Genomic DNA, 17349 nt, shown 5'->3' on the forward strand with positions numbered 1-17349 from the left:
TTTGGATGGGTTGGGGGATATTTCTGCCATTTTAGCCCATAACTGGAATGATTAACTACTTAAAATGCACTTTGCAATACATGGGTAATACCCTGAAGCTATTTTTAACACCTCCCCAAGGACCCTTCTACATTATTATTTGTCTTTATAATGCAATCAATATGCAATTGGTACCAATTTGTTTAGAGGGATCCAGATATCTTTTCTGCAGCTAGCACAATTTGCTGTGAGGGAAAACAACACTTTCAGAATGCTCAAATTACATTTTCCTTGGCTAGTGGCTATAGATAATTTATCCCACTAGAAAACTTGCCTATTATAATTCAACATACTACAGTGGTACCTCGGGTTACATACGCTTCAGGTTACAGACTCTGCTAACCCAGAAATAGTGCTTCAGGTTAAGAACTTTGCTTCAGAATGAGAACAGAAATCGTGCTTTGGCGGCGCGACGGCAGCAGGAGGCCCCCATTAGCTAAAGTGGTGCTTTAGGTTAAGAACAGTTTCAGGTTAAGAATGGACCTCCATAATGAATTAAGTACTTAACCTGAGGTACCACTGTATTTGGAATTATGTTGTATGATTACTGACTAGTACCTGCCCTATGATATCAATAGCTGGTAAGTGGCACCTCTCTCCATGCTATTTGAAATTTCAAAATAGCAATTGCTTAGGTTTAGGTATATTGTATACTTGTTCTGAAGGCAGTTGCTTCTACAGGTAGATGTACTGTTTGAGTATGGTACAGCTCATATACACTTTTGAGAAAGAAGGCAGAAACTGCGTGGTGACTACCTCCACTTAAGCAGTCCATCTTAATACTTGGTTAAGACGTAAATTTCAATCAACATGGCAGAAACTGAGTAATCACATTTACTACCCTAGCAAACAGATGCATAAAGATCAAACCACACATTATGCTGGGAGAAGCATAGCTGATATTTCTCTGTGTGTGTGTGTGTTGTTTTTTTCTGAAATGCAGCTGCGGAAGACAGGGAACCTGCATTCCCAGCACCTACCCTTACTAAAACAGAACAGATGAAAGGATTAAACCCTATAACCTAGGCTACTGCTCTGAACAAATTTGTAGCCCCACATTATGAAGTAGAAAGACAGGATATTAAATCATGGGCTTCCTTGCGTAGTGTGTTGTTTGTCCTCTAGATGTAGATTAGCTTTAGGTGGGACAGCATAATTATGACATTGTGAACAGGTGTCAGTGCCGGTCTACTTCAAAATTTGAATAATTATTCATCACAATACATAAGAAGTTTGCCAACAACTGCTCACTGACAGGTAATTATTTTTTATTTAATGAGTTGTAACTTTTATCTCAGCAAATAAACTGCTGTCTACAGTTAATACATGGTGACTTTTTAAAAACACATTATCTAAATTGACCTCTACATAAACCGATGAGTTCTGGTAGGCAGAGTACTCTGTCTATTTGTTCCGCCACAGGAAAACCCATTTAGGACCAAGTTATTTGTACTTGTGCAAATTCATGCCATGCTCCAACAAGTGTCATAGTAAAATTAAGACCAAATACCGTAGTTTTTCCTTGCCTAATGAGTGACACAGTTATTCTAAGAGAAACAGCATAAAGTTACATTCTTGAGAAGTGCATCATCTGTCCACATAATCCTATTTAATCTGGGTTTGCTAGGAATAATCTGTAATTGCATGCACGGAGGCTTCGCAACAGGAAGAAGCAGTTACTGTGATTTTATCATTTTGGGTAGAAAATGTTAAAGGGAAATATGCACAGTGTCGTATTTTGTAACTGTTCAGAAGAACAATTGAACAAAACAACAACAACATTCTTTTATTGTTTATACCCCGCCCATCTGGCTGAGTTTCCCCAGCCAATCTGGGCGGCTCCCAACAGAATATTAAAAACATGATAAAACATCAAACATTAAAAACTTCCCTAAACAGGGCTGCCTTCAGATGTCTTCTAAAAGTCAGAGCATTGTTTATTTCCTTCACATCTGATGGGAGGGCATTCCACAGGGTGGGCGCCACTACCAAGAAGGCCCTCTGCCTGGTTCCCTGTAACCTCACTTCTCACAGTGAGGGAACGGCCAGAAGGCCCTCAGAGCTGGACCTCAGTGTTCAGGCTGAACGATGGGAGTTTGAGATGCTCCTTCAGGTATACTGGGCTGAGGCCGTTCAGAGCTTTAAAGGTCAGCACCAACACTTTGAATTGTGCTTGGAAACAGTGAGAGCCAACGTAGGTCTTTGAGGACTGGTGTTATATGGTTCTGTCGGCCGCTCCCAGTCACCAGTCTAGCTCACACATTCTGATTAGTTGTAGTTTCTGAGCCACCTTCAAAGGTAGCCCCATGCAGAGCACATTGCAGTAGAACAAATCTTACAGTAGGATGCAGGTTCCTTTACATTTCTGAACAAGTGGCAGCTCTGTGATGGGAAACAAGGTTGAAGAGATAGTGTATCTGATTTAGGCAATGCTCTGCCAGTCACAGAAGTTGGTACCTTATATTCCAAGTAAATACACATGTATGTTTCTACACTAGAAAATGCCACCATTTTATTGAAAAACACTTGAATGCTTATATCTTTCAGTGGCTTTGAAAATTACTTGGCCCGGATGATTCTCACCCTCTGCTGCTGATTCTAAACAAAAACATGCAGAGTGGCGCATAGAGTTTTATGTGTAGGGTTCTGACTTCCCTGTGCTTCAATTAGAACTTTTTAATAATTCTGACATTAGTGTTATATAGTCTAGGGATTCTGAAAAAAAGTTGGTTAATTGTAATGCAGAATCCTTCTGCTTCATGATTAATGTCTGTTGAGATCATGATACAAAAAAAAGGAGTTCATTGGAGGATTATACCATAGTCATTAAGTGAGCAACATGCGGTGCGTTAAGAAAATATGACTGTAATCTTTTCAATTGTAGTTCTGTCAATCAAAGGTGTTTGAATGCGTATATAGCAGGCATGTACCAAGTAAGATATACATATAAAATACACAGGTAATAAACAATGCAAAATTGCTCTCCAGAGGTAAAGACCAATTAACCCGCAAATAATGTATTACACTTACCTATTGTCAATAATTCAACCAAAGCACAACTTAAAAAGACATAGGCACATATCCATTTTAATTGACTTCCTTGGTGTTAATTGTTTTTGCAACAGTTTTTGGCTTCTTGTCAGAGACGGCTGTGCCAATTCATTTGCACATATTTCTTAAAATCAGTCTGGGTCCAAAGAGGCAGAAGGAACTGAACCATGCTTTGGAGGTCAAAAGTCTCATTCAACTTCTGTAAAATAAAAGCTTCCACAGATCTTCTTTTCTAATTCTCGATCAATGTACTCATTAATGCATATCAGTTGATGGTGTAGCTACAGCAGGGCACAGGGAGAAGTGGGATTAGGAATGACTAAGGCCCTTACCCTTTGCAAATATGCACATCCTGAATGGTAGTGTGCAGCTATGGGTGAAACTCTAAATAAATGGCATATTCAGAATACATATTTTTAATCCATCTGATTTCAAGACCAGCAGGGAACTCTTTATTGCTGCAAGAGGGAATGCCCTTGAGATATGGGGTTGTGCTACTTCTGCTTAAATTGCAGAAGAATAGTTATGGAATGTGTGCATGAAGGCAATTTGAATGCTTCTGCATTAAAGGTTCCCCCATCATACGTGAGATTTTGGCTTTGTTATGTTGGTCACACTGTGCCTCCAGTTCCTGTACCTACCTGTCCTCTAGAAGTGGCATACAAACTATTGCTTTCCTTTTCTCCATAGAAGAGAATGGCAGTGGTTCACATGATCACCAGTGTCAGGAATGGGAGGTGGGGTGTCGTTGTTTCCCAGCTGAATAAAGCACTGTAGTGTAGCATTTTGCTTTCTCCTGTTTTGTCATTCAGTTGTATGGTGGAGGCCAACCTTGCCCCTGAGCTCTGGCAGTGGGCACTCAAGCTTCCTTTGACACCTTCTTTGCATCCCTATTGCAGTTCCTGGATCCATTCCTTCTCCTCTGCCCATCGTCATGAGGTATTTTGATGTGTGTGTGCCTAAACAAAACGTTGAATTCTGTACACATGTTAAGAGCAAACTCATTTTCTATGTACAGGCCCTTTTGGAGGCAAAGCAGCACCATCCACTCAAGAGCAAGTTTTCAGCGGGCTGTGGAGATCCTAATGTTTCAGTAATACAATAAATATTTAGCAAAACAGAGCTGTGTAAGTGAGGGCAATGGGACCTAAGAACAGCCCAGTGAGGGCTAAACATGCTTAGTGTGCTGACTAACTGTTGTGGGGGTGGAAAACTAGGGGGAGTGAGAAATAGGTTCTATTAAACAGAAGTTCTATGAAAATGCATGGCAGGTTGGAGCCTTGAACACTCAAAAAGTGTACTCCACATTGCAATAGTTTCAGGTCTCAGTTGTAGGTCATTCAATAAAGAAAGCTGATCACATTCTCCTCCTTTTCTCCTCCCCACCTTTTACACCTTAATTTTAATTGCATTTACTTGGAATGAACGACCATGGAAACTGATGGGTCATAGTTCCAAATAGATATGGCTGGAATTGAGCTGCGACTCAGGTGAGCCTTGCTAAAACAACTTGTACACCTAGCTGGACCCTGTAGTAGGTAGAGGAAGGATGTAATCTAGGTGTGATTGCACCTCTAATGTTTTGGTGCCCATAAATATTCATTACACACCCATTTGCTTTGAGAAACAGTACATTACTTTTACCCCTCATATCAGCTCAAGAAACCATTACAATCTGACCCAGATAACGAACTCTTCAAGAGTGCTGTCTGTCTCTGCTAAGTACAGGGTGTTGTCTGGCTGCATTAACTGTTTCACGATGAAGCGTCGTTTCAGCTTCTCTTTGTTACTGCTGAATTTATATGCGTGATTTACGAAGATTGCATTTTATTACTGCTGCCGTGCCCTTGGTATGGAATGAGCAGAGAAGCAGGCATAATTTAAAACATTTCAAGGGTTCCTCCTATAGCCTGGCTAGCTTCCTTTTTTCCATTAAAGGGAATTGTGGAAATGCTACTTTTGGTTGTTACATTTGTACCCTGTCTTTCCACCAAATGCTGCTAAAATAATAATATAAATATTGGATTAACAAGAGTTCGTTCATTTTAGTACTGGAGTGTTGAAGGTGAATTTTAATATGTTCCGTTTTGATCATGGGACATCATTACAAGGTGATACATCTTTACTATTCTTCTATTGTCTTGTGAAAGTTACTATCAGTACAATGTACTGAAAGCATGGTGTGTGCAAAGGTGCCCCAAAATCTGTAATGGGGGGGGCAATACCTTTATTAGAACCAACCAAAACATCACAAAATAGTGAGCAAACTTCCAGGTTATTCAGATCCCTTCATCAGGCTGGATGAGATCTGCAAAATACTAGGAGGGGTACATAATATAGTGGCATTGTGTTAGAACAACAAAAGTTTGCAGTGGAGCCTCTGCTAAGTCTGAAAAACTCGTCCCAGGACTTTGTAGAAAAAGAAAAGTGAGGGTTGACTCCAACAAAGTTACTAAATTCTTTGATAGAAGGGACTTTTGCTCATCCGACAGAATTTCCCCTTCACCTGCTCTTTCCCAACCCCCTCAAAATCCCTGCCAGTGCTACAGAGCAGTGTGGGAAACCCCAAGCAGATTTGGGGAAGGGGAGAGAGGGAAAGTTTTGTTGGGTGAGCTAAATTTATTCTGTAACTCCAGTGACTTTGTTCAACACAACTAGAGTGCTTACCTGTTGTGGCACATATACACTCATGTTTCTCTTGAAAAGGCGAGAGGGGTAGATTGTCCACTCCTCTCTGCCGCAGTATGTAAGCCTTTCCTTTTTAAAGAAGTTATTTTGCCAGCTTTGAATAATAATCTGTCTCCAGCACTGGGGATTACACATCTTCAAACAAGGGCCAAAAGGCTTTTCCACATCTCAAAGCTTTCTCTTCCCATTCCATCTGTGCAGCCAAAGCACTGCTACTTGGAATTGGTTGGCTGATCCTATTAAGAAACCAAGTCTATACAAGTTCTAATTGCTGGTCATAGGTGCTGTGTATGAATGTTGAAAACCCATCTCTCTTACCAAGAGCCAGAAGGATGCAAAACAGAGAGAGGGTCTTGCGTGACTACATAGCGAAGGTTTACGTCCTTGGCTTAGCAGGCACTAACATATTGTGAACATCCTTAACTGGCCATATTCCTTCCACAGTAGCCGGGGAGTTAAGTCCTATGGAATTCAGTGGGACTTACTTCTTAGAAGACATGCATAGAATTGTTCTATAAACTGGGCTGAGATTTGGCAAGCTTTTTAAACCTAAACCTGGTCATGAAAATTGCATAGAGTTTTAATATAGAAAATGCCAAAGCAGATCCACACTCTGGGACTGAAGATCTGTGTCAAACTTTCTCTATACTTTCTCAACGGGTGCCTTCTGTGTCACACTTTTTAATGCCTGCTAAGAGCTTTTCCATTCCAGGAAGCTTATGCAGGCAATTAAGGGTACATTCCCCACAATGATCTGTTGATGTTTGTTTTTAATTTCCTTTTGCTTCTAACTTGTTTTTAACTTTTTATGATGCTATTGTTTGGTTTGGTTTTTATATTGCAAACTGCTGTGATATATTTTTATGATACAGTGGTATGTAATTTATTAAAAAAATGAATACATATGATTACTGCTGTCTTTGGAAGCAGGCAGAGTACATTCGCTTAAGAATCTTCACCACTCTCTGCAAGATATTTTAAAATGTCTGTTGGCTTAATAGGTACAAAATGAGCCAGCAGAGTAAAAAAAAAGTTGGTAATATGTTTACTCATACATAAATTTCTGACTTATCCCAGGAATCTTCTGTAAATCAGAGGAAGTAGATGTTGTTTTTGAAAACAACTTTTAATTTATGTACAACTGTAGCCTAATTGTAAGGAATTGGGGTTATTTCACTGCCCACATGCCTTTACCACGTCCATCCTAGAGCCTATGTTTAGTTTCCAGTGGCTAAAGTATATATATATAGAGAGAGAGAGAGAGTGTGTGTTATAGAACATTATGCCATTTTTCCTTTTCATAGCAGATTGGTTCTTCTTCCCCTTTTATCGTTGTAACTGCTTTGAGGTCTTTTATTGACCAAGCAGTACATACATTTTGTTAAATGAACAAATGGTTAAATAAATCTGTAATGGAAGCAAAACTCCCATTGACACCAAGTGGGAGCTTTCCTTTGGCTGCAAATAGCAGTTGTGGAGGTTAAGTTGCTTCAGGGATGCAAGCTGTTTCTTTGCTGCTTGTTCCTTTGCTGACACCATCATTTCCCCAGCCCCCTCCGTTTCCCCTCTTGTGACAGGGAGGACTTTTGCCTGTTTTGCATAAGGGTTTTCTGCCCTATTGAGTCAAACAAAGGCAGAGTGACAAACCTTTTTTAAGGCGTAGGAAGGAATTGAGAGCAGAGCACATGGGGCGGTGAGGTTTAATCTTTCACATCCCAGTTGCAATTCTAACATAAATCTCTTCCCACATTCCTCTTAGGGCTTTCCAAGAGGAATCTCCCTTTTTCTAAAACTTTTCTAAAACTCATAGCCACATGGATGAGGATGAGTTTTTAGGGCAGGGGAATTGTGGTAGTGGGGAGTTTAAATCTTTAATCTCACACAGACACTGCAGTTCTGATTAAACTAACCATGCCCTGCTCTTACTGTTTTTTACACCCTAATGTTCTTTCTAATTACAAGTTTAGCATGGCATCTGCCTTAGCGTTTATAGCACGCTAGCCAATTATAATCTATCTACTCTCTTTTCTCTTATGTCAGCAAGCTTCTAGTATTGATATAAATGACTGTCACTCCTCAGTAACCTTTCTGGAAGTATCTTAGATTTCAGGTCACCGTGTATGTTATGGTAGTTTCACTTACAAAAACCACCTTATCCCTATGACCACTCCTGTGTCTGTCTGTTTCCTTAGCACAACAGAATCCTCTTTTGGTGATAAGGACTACATAGATATTGAAATAGGTAAACATGCTTAGTAAACTTAAGTAAATAAGTAAACATGCATCAGATTAGGGTAGATGTAAAGGGATGAAGACCCTCATAAAGTATTCTGGAGACTCTCAAGCTGATTTGCAGACAGTTTCATTGTGACGGGAAAGTTTGGTAATAAAAACTAATAAGTAGCTGAATGGTTAGGAAAGTTACATCTCTACCAAATACACTAATGACTAATGAAACATTCTCACTGCACAAACAGCGGACCGTAGTTCCTTTCAGTTATAGATAGAACTTAATGCTAGATCAACATTGCTATTTTCAGTGCTATTTTCAGGACAAAGTTTGTCCTGATGTCTGAAAGAACATCATGTTTCAGGTGTCTCACTCCTTCTAGCTTAATAGATACAGAATGAGCCAGCAAAAAAAGAAGAAGAAAAGTTGGTGATATGTTTACTCATACATAAATTTCTGACTTAGCCCAGGAATCTTCTGTAAATCAGAGGAAGTAGATGTTTGTTTTTGTTCACATAGCCTGTATGTGAACTTTTTAAAATCAACAGCAATACATGTACTGAAAACTGCTAAACAACGCAGCATTCACATGGGCTCCGGATCCTGACGGAAGGCAATCACAAAAGTTTAAATATAAAAAAGCAGTGCAATAATCCTGTTTATGTCCCTTCAAAACGAAGTCTCATTTGTTTCTTTTGGGTTTACTCCTTCCCAGATATGAGTTCAGAATTGCAGCCTAACTGTCTGATACAACCAAGTGAAGCTTAATATTATTTAGCTAAGTGTTTTGGCTTCCTCTGTCAGCAAAATGTAACATGGTCCAATGCATGTTTACTCCAATGTATACAATGGGTCACACTCCCAGTTAAGCATGTGTAGGATTGGAGCCTCTGAGAGATAGAGGGAGCCAAAATACATGTTATTTAATTCACACTTTTTACAAAATAGTCACTTTTTGGGGGGTGGGCGTGGGAGTGGGAGACAGCCACATGGCCCTGTATGGGAATGTGCTCCTGATCTGGGCCCCTTACTAGTTTGTTGCTGCTATTTTCCAGCTGCTGTTTGCCCCCAGAGGTGTTGGTTGCTCCCAAAGGCACAGTTTTCTGCAAAAGCAGCTGGGCAAGTGAATTGGTCAGCAGTTGGGTGGCAATTACTAAGTGGGAAATTACCAAGAAAGCCCAGACAGTCACATCTGATTTCGAAAGAGAAAACTTGAAAAAGAATATGAAAGGGATAGGCTGAAATTTAGAGTCGGGATATTCAAATCCAGGGATAGCTAACATGACACCCTCCAAATGTTGCTGGACTCCCAACTCCCATCAGTCCTACTATGGTGCTGGGAATTATAGTTCAGTAACATGTGGCGAGCAGCACATTGGCTACCCCAGGTCAAATCTCTTCAGGATGCTTAGAGGTTATTTAGGATATAATATTGTATTATATTTAAAGCTCCAATAAAACATTTGCTATGTTCAGCAGAAGTACAGATAACAGAATAGCAGTGTGGATCTTGCGGAGAGTCAAGAAATGCAATGCTTCTTTTAGAAAGTGGAACTTTTACTCAAATGAGGGTAGGGGGGAGGAAGAGAGACTCTTGCAAAACTAATGCAAGTTGCCAGTAAAACTAAAAATAGAAAATGAGGACGTGTTGCTAAAAACATCCGTACAGTGGTACCTTGGTTGTTGAGCAAATCGGCTCCTGAATGCCGCAAACCGGACTGTTCCGGTTTGCGAACGTTTTTTGGAAGCTGAACGTCTGGTGTGGCTTCTGCTTGAGTGCAGGAAGCTCCTGCAGCCAATCAGAAGCCGTGCCTTGGTTTCCGAACTGTTGCAGGAGTAGAACGGACTCCCGCAACGTATTAAGTTCCACAACCAAGATACCACTGTACATCAGAAGCAGAAACAAGACAGGGAGGCAGTTGCACTATTAGATGGAAAAGGTGGGAAATGATTAAGGAACAAGGATTGGTAGGTTCCAGAGATGAAATTCTTGTTACTGATCTATGTAAGATTTTCCATAAGTACCCACACCAAAACCACTTTCTATGAAGAGAGACTCTGAAGAACCCAGGTGACAAAAGATAAACTCAAGGACTGGTTGACAAAATGAAATCAATGAGACACCAGACCTAGAGCTCAAATGGGAAATTAAGCATTTTCTAACAAAATCTCCATTAAATCTCCTTGCTGGAGCATTGGCAGGTAGCTAATGGCTGCATTCACACCTTACCATTGTGTGAAGCCAAGGTTTATTCATGGCTTCTTGATCACGGTTTGTTCCATGATCCTTTGTTTGGATCCTTTGTTTGTTCCATGATCCTTTGTTTGGACTTTAAACTGTGTTTGTGGTTTGTGGTACTTAGGGTAGAGCAAAACAGAAGTGATTTCCATGTTTGCACAAAAGCATTAATTATGATTTATCATGAAGTATGAATGTGGTTGGTGTAACAGCTTTTTTTGTTTTGTTTTAATGTTATATTGGGGGAACCTAGGAAATCAGCCTAACCTCTTGCTGAAAAGCATTATGAAACCAATAATTACATTGTAAAAAGAAATGTTACTGAGATAGAAACAGCATGGCTTCTGCAAAGGGAAGTCTTGCATCATCAGGATTTTAGAAATTTTAAATGGGTGGCAGCAAATATATAGGGCAATCTGATATAATTTATTTGGAGTTCTGAACAGTAGTCTTGAGAGACAATGGAGTGCGCCTCCAGAGGTGAAGTCAAACCATTTCATTAGCAGCACTGAAGTGACCGCCCTGGAGCGCAAGCCTGGGCAGAGTGTATGGAGGTCCTGGGCAGCTCAGTCCGCCTCGTAGTCTGACCCTGTAGTTGCCTTTAGCTAAATTTGGTTTTCTGGTTTCTGACCAAAAATTCATGCCAGTTTTTGTTTGTTAAGAAAGTTAATTCTCGTGCCTTATATGGTATTCTGTTGCTTTTTAGTAAGCTCCTTTTTTTTGCTTTACTTTTCCCCATTATTCCTTAGCAGCTGATTTCCTGTTGATATATTTTTAAAGTCGTCTTCTGTTAAATAAGTCTTTGTTTGTAGAAGTGGGTTAAGCTTTTAAGACTAAGGAAACATTTCTGACAGTTTTTATTTAATAATATTGTTTATGTTTTATTTTTGGCTTGAGCTAAAAAGCAATGTTTGGGTTGCAATTCTGTACATAGTTACTCACCCTTGAATCCCAATAATTGCACCAAAAAATTCCATGGTGAATTGCAGCCCAACTGCTTATCAGTCAGGAAGATCCTATGCCTATTATTATAAGAAGGGTTTTTTTGGTGGGGGGGGGTTTCAATTGAGCCAAAGGAGATATAGCCCTTCATTTGTTTACTTTGCATTATTTTGCCATGGTGTATATATAAAAAAATTTCTTTTCCACTTAAAGGTAGAGACCTGTGGGTTCTTGCTTTGGGAAGGTTTCCAACCCAACATAGGATTGGCATACCAGAGTTCAACTATGTTGCTAATATGCATGGGGATGAGGTACGTCTACTACTTCAATTGTTGTGGTTTCCTTTACAGCATTGTTTGCCTGGTATCTTGGAAGCAGCTGAGATCATATACTCATGGAAGTCTTAAGTTTTTGCCAAATTGCTAGAGATGCATTTAACATTTCTCTCTTTAGGGATTCAGAATCGAAGGATGGAAGTGTCGTGGTGGAATTGAAGAGAGAGAGAGATGCGCTAAATATTATCAAAGGGCCTGTCACACATAATATTTAGAAGGTCCATCTGTTTCGATCATTCCTCAAGACTGGGTTTTAGTCTTTCTTTACCTCAGTTGATAACAGCTGAAGAAAACAATAAAGGAGAGAATGATACATATGATCTTCCTGGTGAATTTCCTAGGACCACTAGGAAACAAACAAATGACAGAAAAAGCCATAATCTGACTTACTTTGTGTATTTTTGGCAGCCTTCAGTAATAATTCGAAAGAGCATACCAAACAATAATTGTCCCGCTAAGTTCTCCAAGGCTAGTTTTCTCTTGTTGCCAAAGCTGAATGCTGATAACATCAATGTGGTTGAGACAGCGTCTCAAATGGCAGCATGAAAAGAATGATACATTATGAAAATAATGTGTTAATAGTAATCAGAGCTTTTTTGTAATGGTAGTCCCTGGTGCAGATTACCATCAGCTCTTTCTCTTTGCTGCCTATGGATTGGAACCATTGCGTGCTAGCATTTATCAAGATATTAGTACTGGCACCTCATTAATTTTTTTTTTTTTTAAAGAGCACTTAATTGTACTTGGATATTATGTGTGCAGGCCTTCTGTAGTATGATTATAGTAATAGCTAGTGTTTCCTCTATTTTAACCTGGAGTGGACTGCAGCTTTTCTCGTCTCATTCTTTTCTACTTTAACTCCTTTTCTCTTCAGATGTATTTCTTTCCTTTAAAGCAGGGGTCAGCAAACTTTTTCAGCAGGGGGACGGTCCACTGTCCCTCAGACCTTGTGGGGGGACCGGACTATATTTTTTTGGGGGGGGAATAATGAACGAATTCATATGCCCCACAAATAACCCAGAGATGCATTTTAAATAAAAGGGCACATTCTACTCATGTAAAAACATGCTGATTCCCGGACTGTCCGCAGGCCGGATTTAGAAGGCGATTGGGCTGGATCTGGCCCCCATACCTTAGTTTGCCTACCCATACTTTAAAGTCATCCAGGAACAAATAATGTCAGCAGGCTTTATGCCCAACGTATTTCATATGGACTGGCTGGAATTTGAAAGTAAAGGCCCATACAACCATATGGGATCAGATGCAATTTAAAGAACTACATTAAATTTGTTGTGTTTTAGTAGAACTGAATGGCACTTGATGTTGCTGATTACCTTTCTGTCTCCCCTTCCGCTGAACTCCCCCCCCCCTTCTTCTACAAATGTGGAAAGAAATAAGTGTAGATTATAATGCTGACTTCACTCAGCTCCAGTCTTTCCTTAAAATCTTATTTGAACTATCATGCATTGACTTTGTTGGCAATTTTTATTTTAGAAAGGTCAAACTTTTAAGTGGGGTGGATTATTCTATTTTGTCAGTAATCCTGGAGTTTTTCTGTGCTTTGATCCATTTGCATAATAATTTATTTATAAAAGACATATCTAATCATTAGAGGAATGCCTATACAGTAGAAGATAATTATTTTAATTTAATGGAAATATCTCTCACAGCATCACAATAATTATGAAAATCCAGACTTTTTGGCAAAGTTGATGAAGATTTTTTTTTTTAGTTTTGGCAAAAGTTGTTGAGCTTGTTGGGCAAAATTGCTTCTTAAAAATATGTTTTTTAAGAGATATTTTTTATGGAAAAACATGGGTTGCCATACATCCAGATTTTCCCGGATACTTGCCCGATTTCCACCCGGGCACTGCTGCTTCCCAGATATCCAGGAAAATCCAGACGTATTTGGGCATGGAAGACAATGGATTTTGGGGCAAATTTTTAAACAAAATTCTTAAAAATGTTAGGGGGAAATATTGACAGATCCTTATCTACACTCTGAAGTGCAGCATGTATATATTGGTCAGTGCAGTAAGGAATAATTGTGGAACGTCTGGGGTTGACTGTGGAGGAGAGAGAGGTTAAGCATTTTGGCTACACAATGGTTCCTTTCTGTGTTCAGTTCATTCTCAAGTTTCAGTCTCAATTCAAGTGGCTTGACTGAAGTGATGCATTTTGCAGGTAGAAAAAGCTTTAACAGTCGCACAATGCTAATACTGGAAGGGAAAGCAGAATATTTTGCATACTGTATTTAAAGAGAGAAATACTGTACAAGTAGTTGGTTCCTCAAGTAAGGAATTTGGAAGGGACGGGGAAAGAAGGATCGAGAGCTGACCTGGCAGCACTAATAAATCCATTAAAATGATAACCAGGAAGCCCTTTTCTAGTGTTTAGGCCTTCACCAGGTTTTCACCATGATCCAAACAAGCGGTGACAGAGCTTTCCCAGTGGCTGCTGTGGAACACCTTGGCATTTGTGTTTTGCTTTTTAACTTTCCATAACCATCTGTATAACTCAAGTACTTATGTGGCTTGTCTGGTTGCAGTTGCTTCTTAACCCTACAGACTTAGTAGCTGGGGCTTTGGCCACTTCATTCATTTTGGGAGCGAACCAGTCCGCATGGCACACTCTGGACTTCGTTCATCAAGATTATTGATTGATTGATTGAATTTATATACCACCCCTATACCCTCAGGTCTCAGGGTGGTTCACAAAATAAAATCAAAATATAAAACCATAAAATGCATAATCAAAATAACAACAATGACAATAACCCAATAACACCCCCCCCAAGATCCTCAGGTGTGCAGCAATTCCACACATACATCTTATGCACAGAGAGTTCTTAATCCTGTTGGGTGCCTAAAGATTTTGGATTCTCTTCCTGCAGTAGCGAGGACTAAAAAACCTCTCTCTCTCTCTCTCTCTAAATGCTCAATACTGGTTTATTATATGGATGTGATGTCACCTATACAGCTAACTTCATATGCTGCTAGCCAGGGAAAGCTGCATAATAAGGGGACTGTGTCTTACTGAGGGTACCAGGAAGGCAAAGAGCAGTTACCGTGGTTGCCTGCTTCCAGTGAATTCTGGCAATTCACTCTTCACAGGTTGAGGGATAGCCTTTGAAGAGTTTGCAGGTTACAGAAAAGAAGATAAGAGACTGGCTAGCTCAGGGTAAGAGGTTGAGGAAGTGAATTTATACAGGTAGGTGCCACAATAACAGAAAACAACCTGCTGCCGTAACAAAATGCTATCTTAATATGGATTGCAGCCCCTTCTCTTCCAAGGCACACTTCTCTTTTATCCAGACCCGGGAAAAGGAGATCCCAGCATGTAAATCATTGTGTACTCCAAAAAACAAATTCTAGTCTGATTAAAAAATAAAAATAAGGACAAACTGTCTCTTGACAGCAGCGAAGCAATAGCATTGTTCTAAGTTGTTGCTGATGGGGAGAGGCCTGACTGCGCTAACAAAGAAGCATTATTTTTAGCAGCGCTTGACAGTGCCAATATGAGCATGGCTTTTTTTAAGCAAACAAACAAAACCACATATGACCCATATCAGGGTGGGTTGGGGGGAACAACAGGACGAAGCCTTTTGGGAAGTGTCTGCTTGTCTGCTGTGAGATATTTATTTATATTTATTTTATTTTGCAATGATGATATTCAATTTGCATTACTGATGGGCTTACCAAAGGCTAATCTTAATACTTGGTGGTGTGTGGTTTTAATTATTTCCATAACATGAAACTTGTGTAAAACTATAAATTAGTTCTATGCAAATCGAACAATACCATATTATGAGTCTGTGGCACGGGTGAAGTAGGCTAACCTTGTTTAAATGTGAAAAATGAAGTGAAAAGGAAGGTAAGCCAAATAGTGCATTAGACAGCCCCCCCCCCCCCCAATTCAATAGACATGTTTATGAATTCACTGTTGGGGGGGGATAGATCTCTTTTCCCACTACAATTAAGGGAGTGGAAAGAGGGACCAAGGAGCCATCAGATCCACTCACCACCCCAGGCAGGACCATTCACCCTACTTTCCCCACACAGAGTACACTGTGCAATTCACACCACACTGCATTCTGAGGAAAGAGAAGGTGCACTGCAAAGCCAGTAGTTTCAGATAAGGATTTCACCTGATGCCAGGCGATTGACAGAGGCCTGTGGGAGTTGGTGGTGGTAAGGCACTCTAGTTCAGAAAGGTTCCCCAGTCCTAGTCTCGCCATTCATAAAATACTAACCTATTGATTTCCTTGTGCTAATTCTCACTTCTGTACGGTACTTTCCTCATGTGTGGGGCCTGGCTTTTCATTAATTCCTCCTCCACCCCACTCCCCGCTGATTTAGTATGTTGAATACTTACTTTAATTGCTGTTTTATAGCTTGGCCTAGTTTAGTTGCTGCTGTTTCTGTTGATGTTGTTTTACCTTTGAATGTTTATTCCATAGTTTTACTCTTTTCACTGTGCATGTGTTGCTCTGCGAGATTATGCTAAAGGGTAATTATGAATAGATACCTGCCAACCTTTCTTTTCATCCTCCTTTAAGGACTCATGTCTTCTCTTGCATTTCCCTCTTGATGAGGCACTGCTTCCTCTGAATAATTTTTATTGTCAGCTAATTGTAGTATAGGTTTAATTGTAAACCCTTTAGTTATGCCTAGCCAAGTTTTCCTTATTCTGCCTATCTCGTTCTTGTGAGCACTGCAAGCAGCTACCCGTGCATTTTGTTCATATACAGCACATAGTATATGTTTGGTGCTTTAATAAATAACTGCTGCTGCTGATCCCCACAACATCTCACATTATTTCCTTGAGGTTGCAGTTTGACACAGAACAACTGCTTCAGGAGCAAATAGGCATTAGATCCCTACTTTATCATTCATGTCTGAATACAAATACTACAAAGTTCCTCAGCTGAAGTGAGATCATGACGGTACCAACAGGACAAAAATGACTTATATCTAACAAACTTTAGGCTTGGGGAAATTGGCTGCAAGGGGAGCCTGTTTTCAAGCCTAATTGCTGTGCATGGCGGACATTTTCAGAGGAGATGAGCCTCTCTTCCCTCTGTGCTTTAACTCTCCTACTGAACTGTATGACACCAGCAATTAGAATTGCAAAAAAGTAATTGGAAAAAAGCCTTTCATGATTAAATGCTAACTAGAATATGCTCATCATCGCCTAGGAAAAGTGTCAGAGATCCCACAACAGGAAAAAACCTAGAACATCTCCCTTTGTTTTTTTGTGCACCATGGAATGTGACTAGATACATGTTGAAGAGCTATGGTGACATTTATAAGTGGGTAGGGTGGTGATGTTCTGTTTTTGCAATAGGAACTATTTTTACGATGCAACATTATGTCATTGCTAATCCTATTTAAAATGTTGAGACGGAAGCAAACATCCATGGAACTATGTATTATCCTATTATGTCTCTGAGTGCCTACTTTGCTGGCTTGCTTGGGCCTGCCCAGCACTGGCATTCAGCATTTGGAAGGTTTCCTAGTTCTGCTCCATAGTAATAGACAGAACGGGACATTTTTAGCTTGTGATATCAAAGTGCTTTCTCACCCTTTGCCTTTTCCTCTCTTGTCTCATTTCTGCTTTTGTCTCCATCCTTTGGCCTAACATAGCTTTGCTTACAAACTTGGATGACGCCTTACTAAGGGGCTGCTTCCTCAAAGTGTGCACATATAATTCAGTAGCTGAGTTGGTTGTCTTATCATCCTGCCAGGTAGTAAATAAAGTTGTTTCCAGTTAACACATAGGTGAGTGTGGAAACTCTTGCCTGAATCTACCTTTGGTCTTTTAGT

General features: G+C 40.0%; 1 protein-coding gene across 4 annotated transcripts in view; it reads left to right on the forward strand.

Annotated features, from left to right (window-relative positions):
* CPM (carboxypeptidase M) overlaps positions 1-17349 on the forward strand; it is a 33603-nt gene that overhangs the window by 4074 nt on the left and 12180 nt on the right. For 3 of the 4 annotated variants that reach the window (XM_080972031.1, XM_080972029.1, XM_080972030.1), the window contains exon 3: positions 11403-11500. In XM_080972031.1, the coding sequence (XP_080828157.1) occupies positions 11403-11500 (98 nt within the window). Of the gene's footprint in view, positions 1-4542; positions 4581-11402; positions 11501-17349 lie in introns of all 4 variants that reach the window. The other variant, XM_080972032.1, reaches the window with a different exon arrangement.

The sequence above is a fragment of the Podarcis pityusensis genome, assembly GCF_964106645.2.
Source record: "Podarcis pityusensis genome assembly, chromosome: 10".
In the NCBI taxonomy this organism is placed as follows: domain Eukaryota; kingdom Metazoa; phylum Chordata; class Lepidosauria; order Squamata; family Lacertidae; genus Podarcis; species Podarcis pityusensis.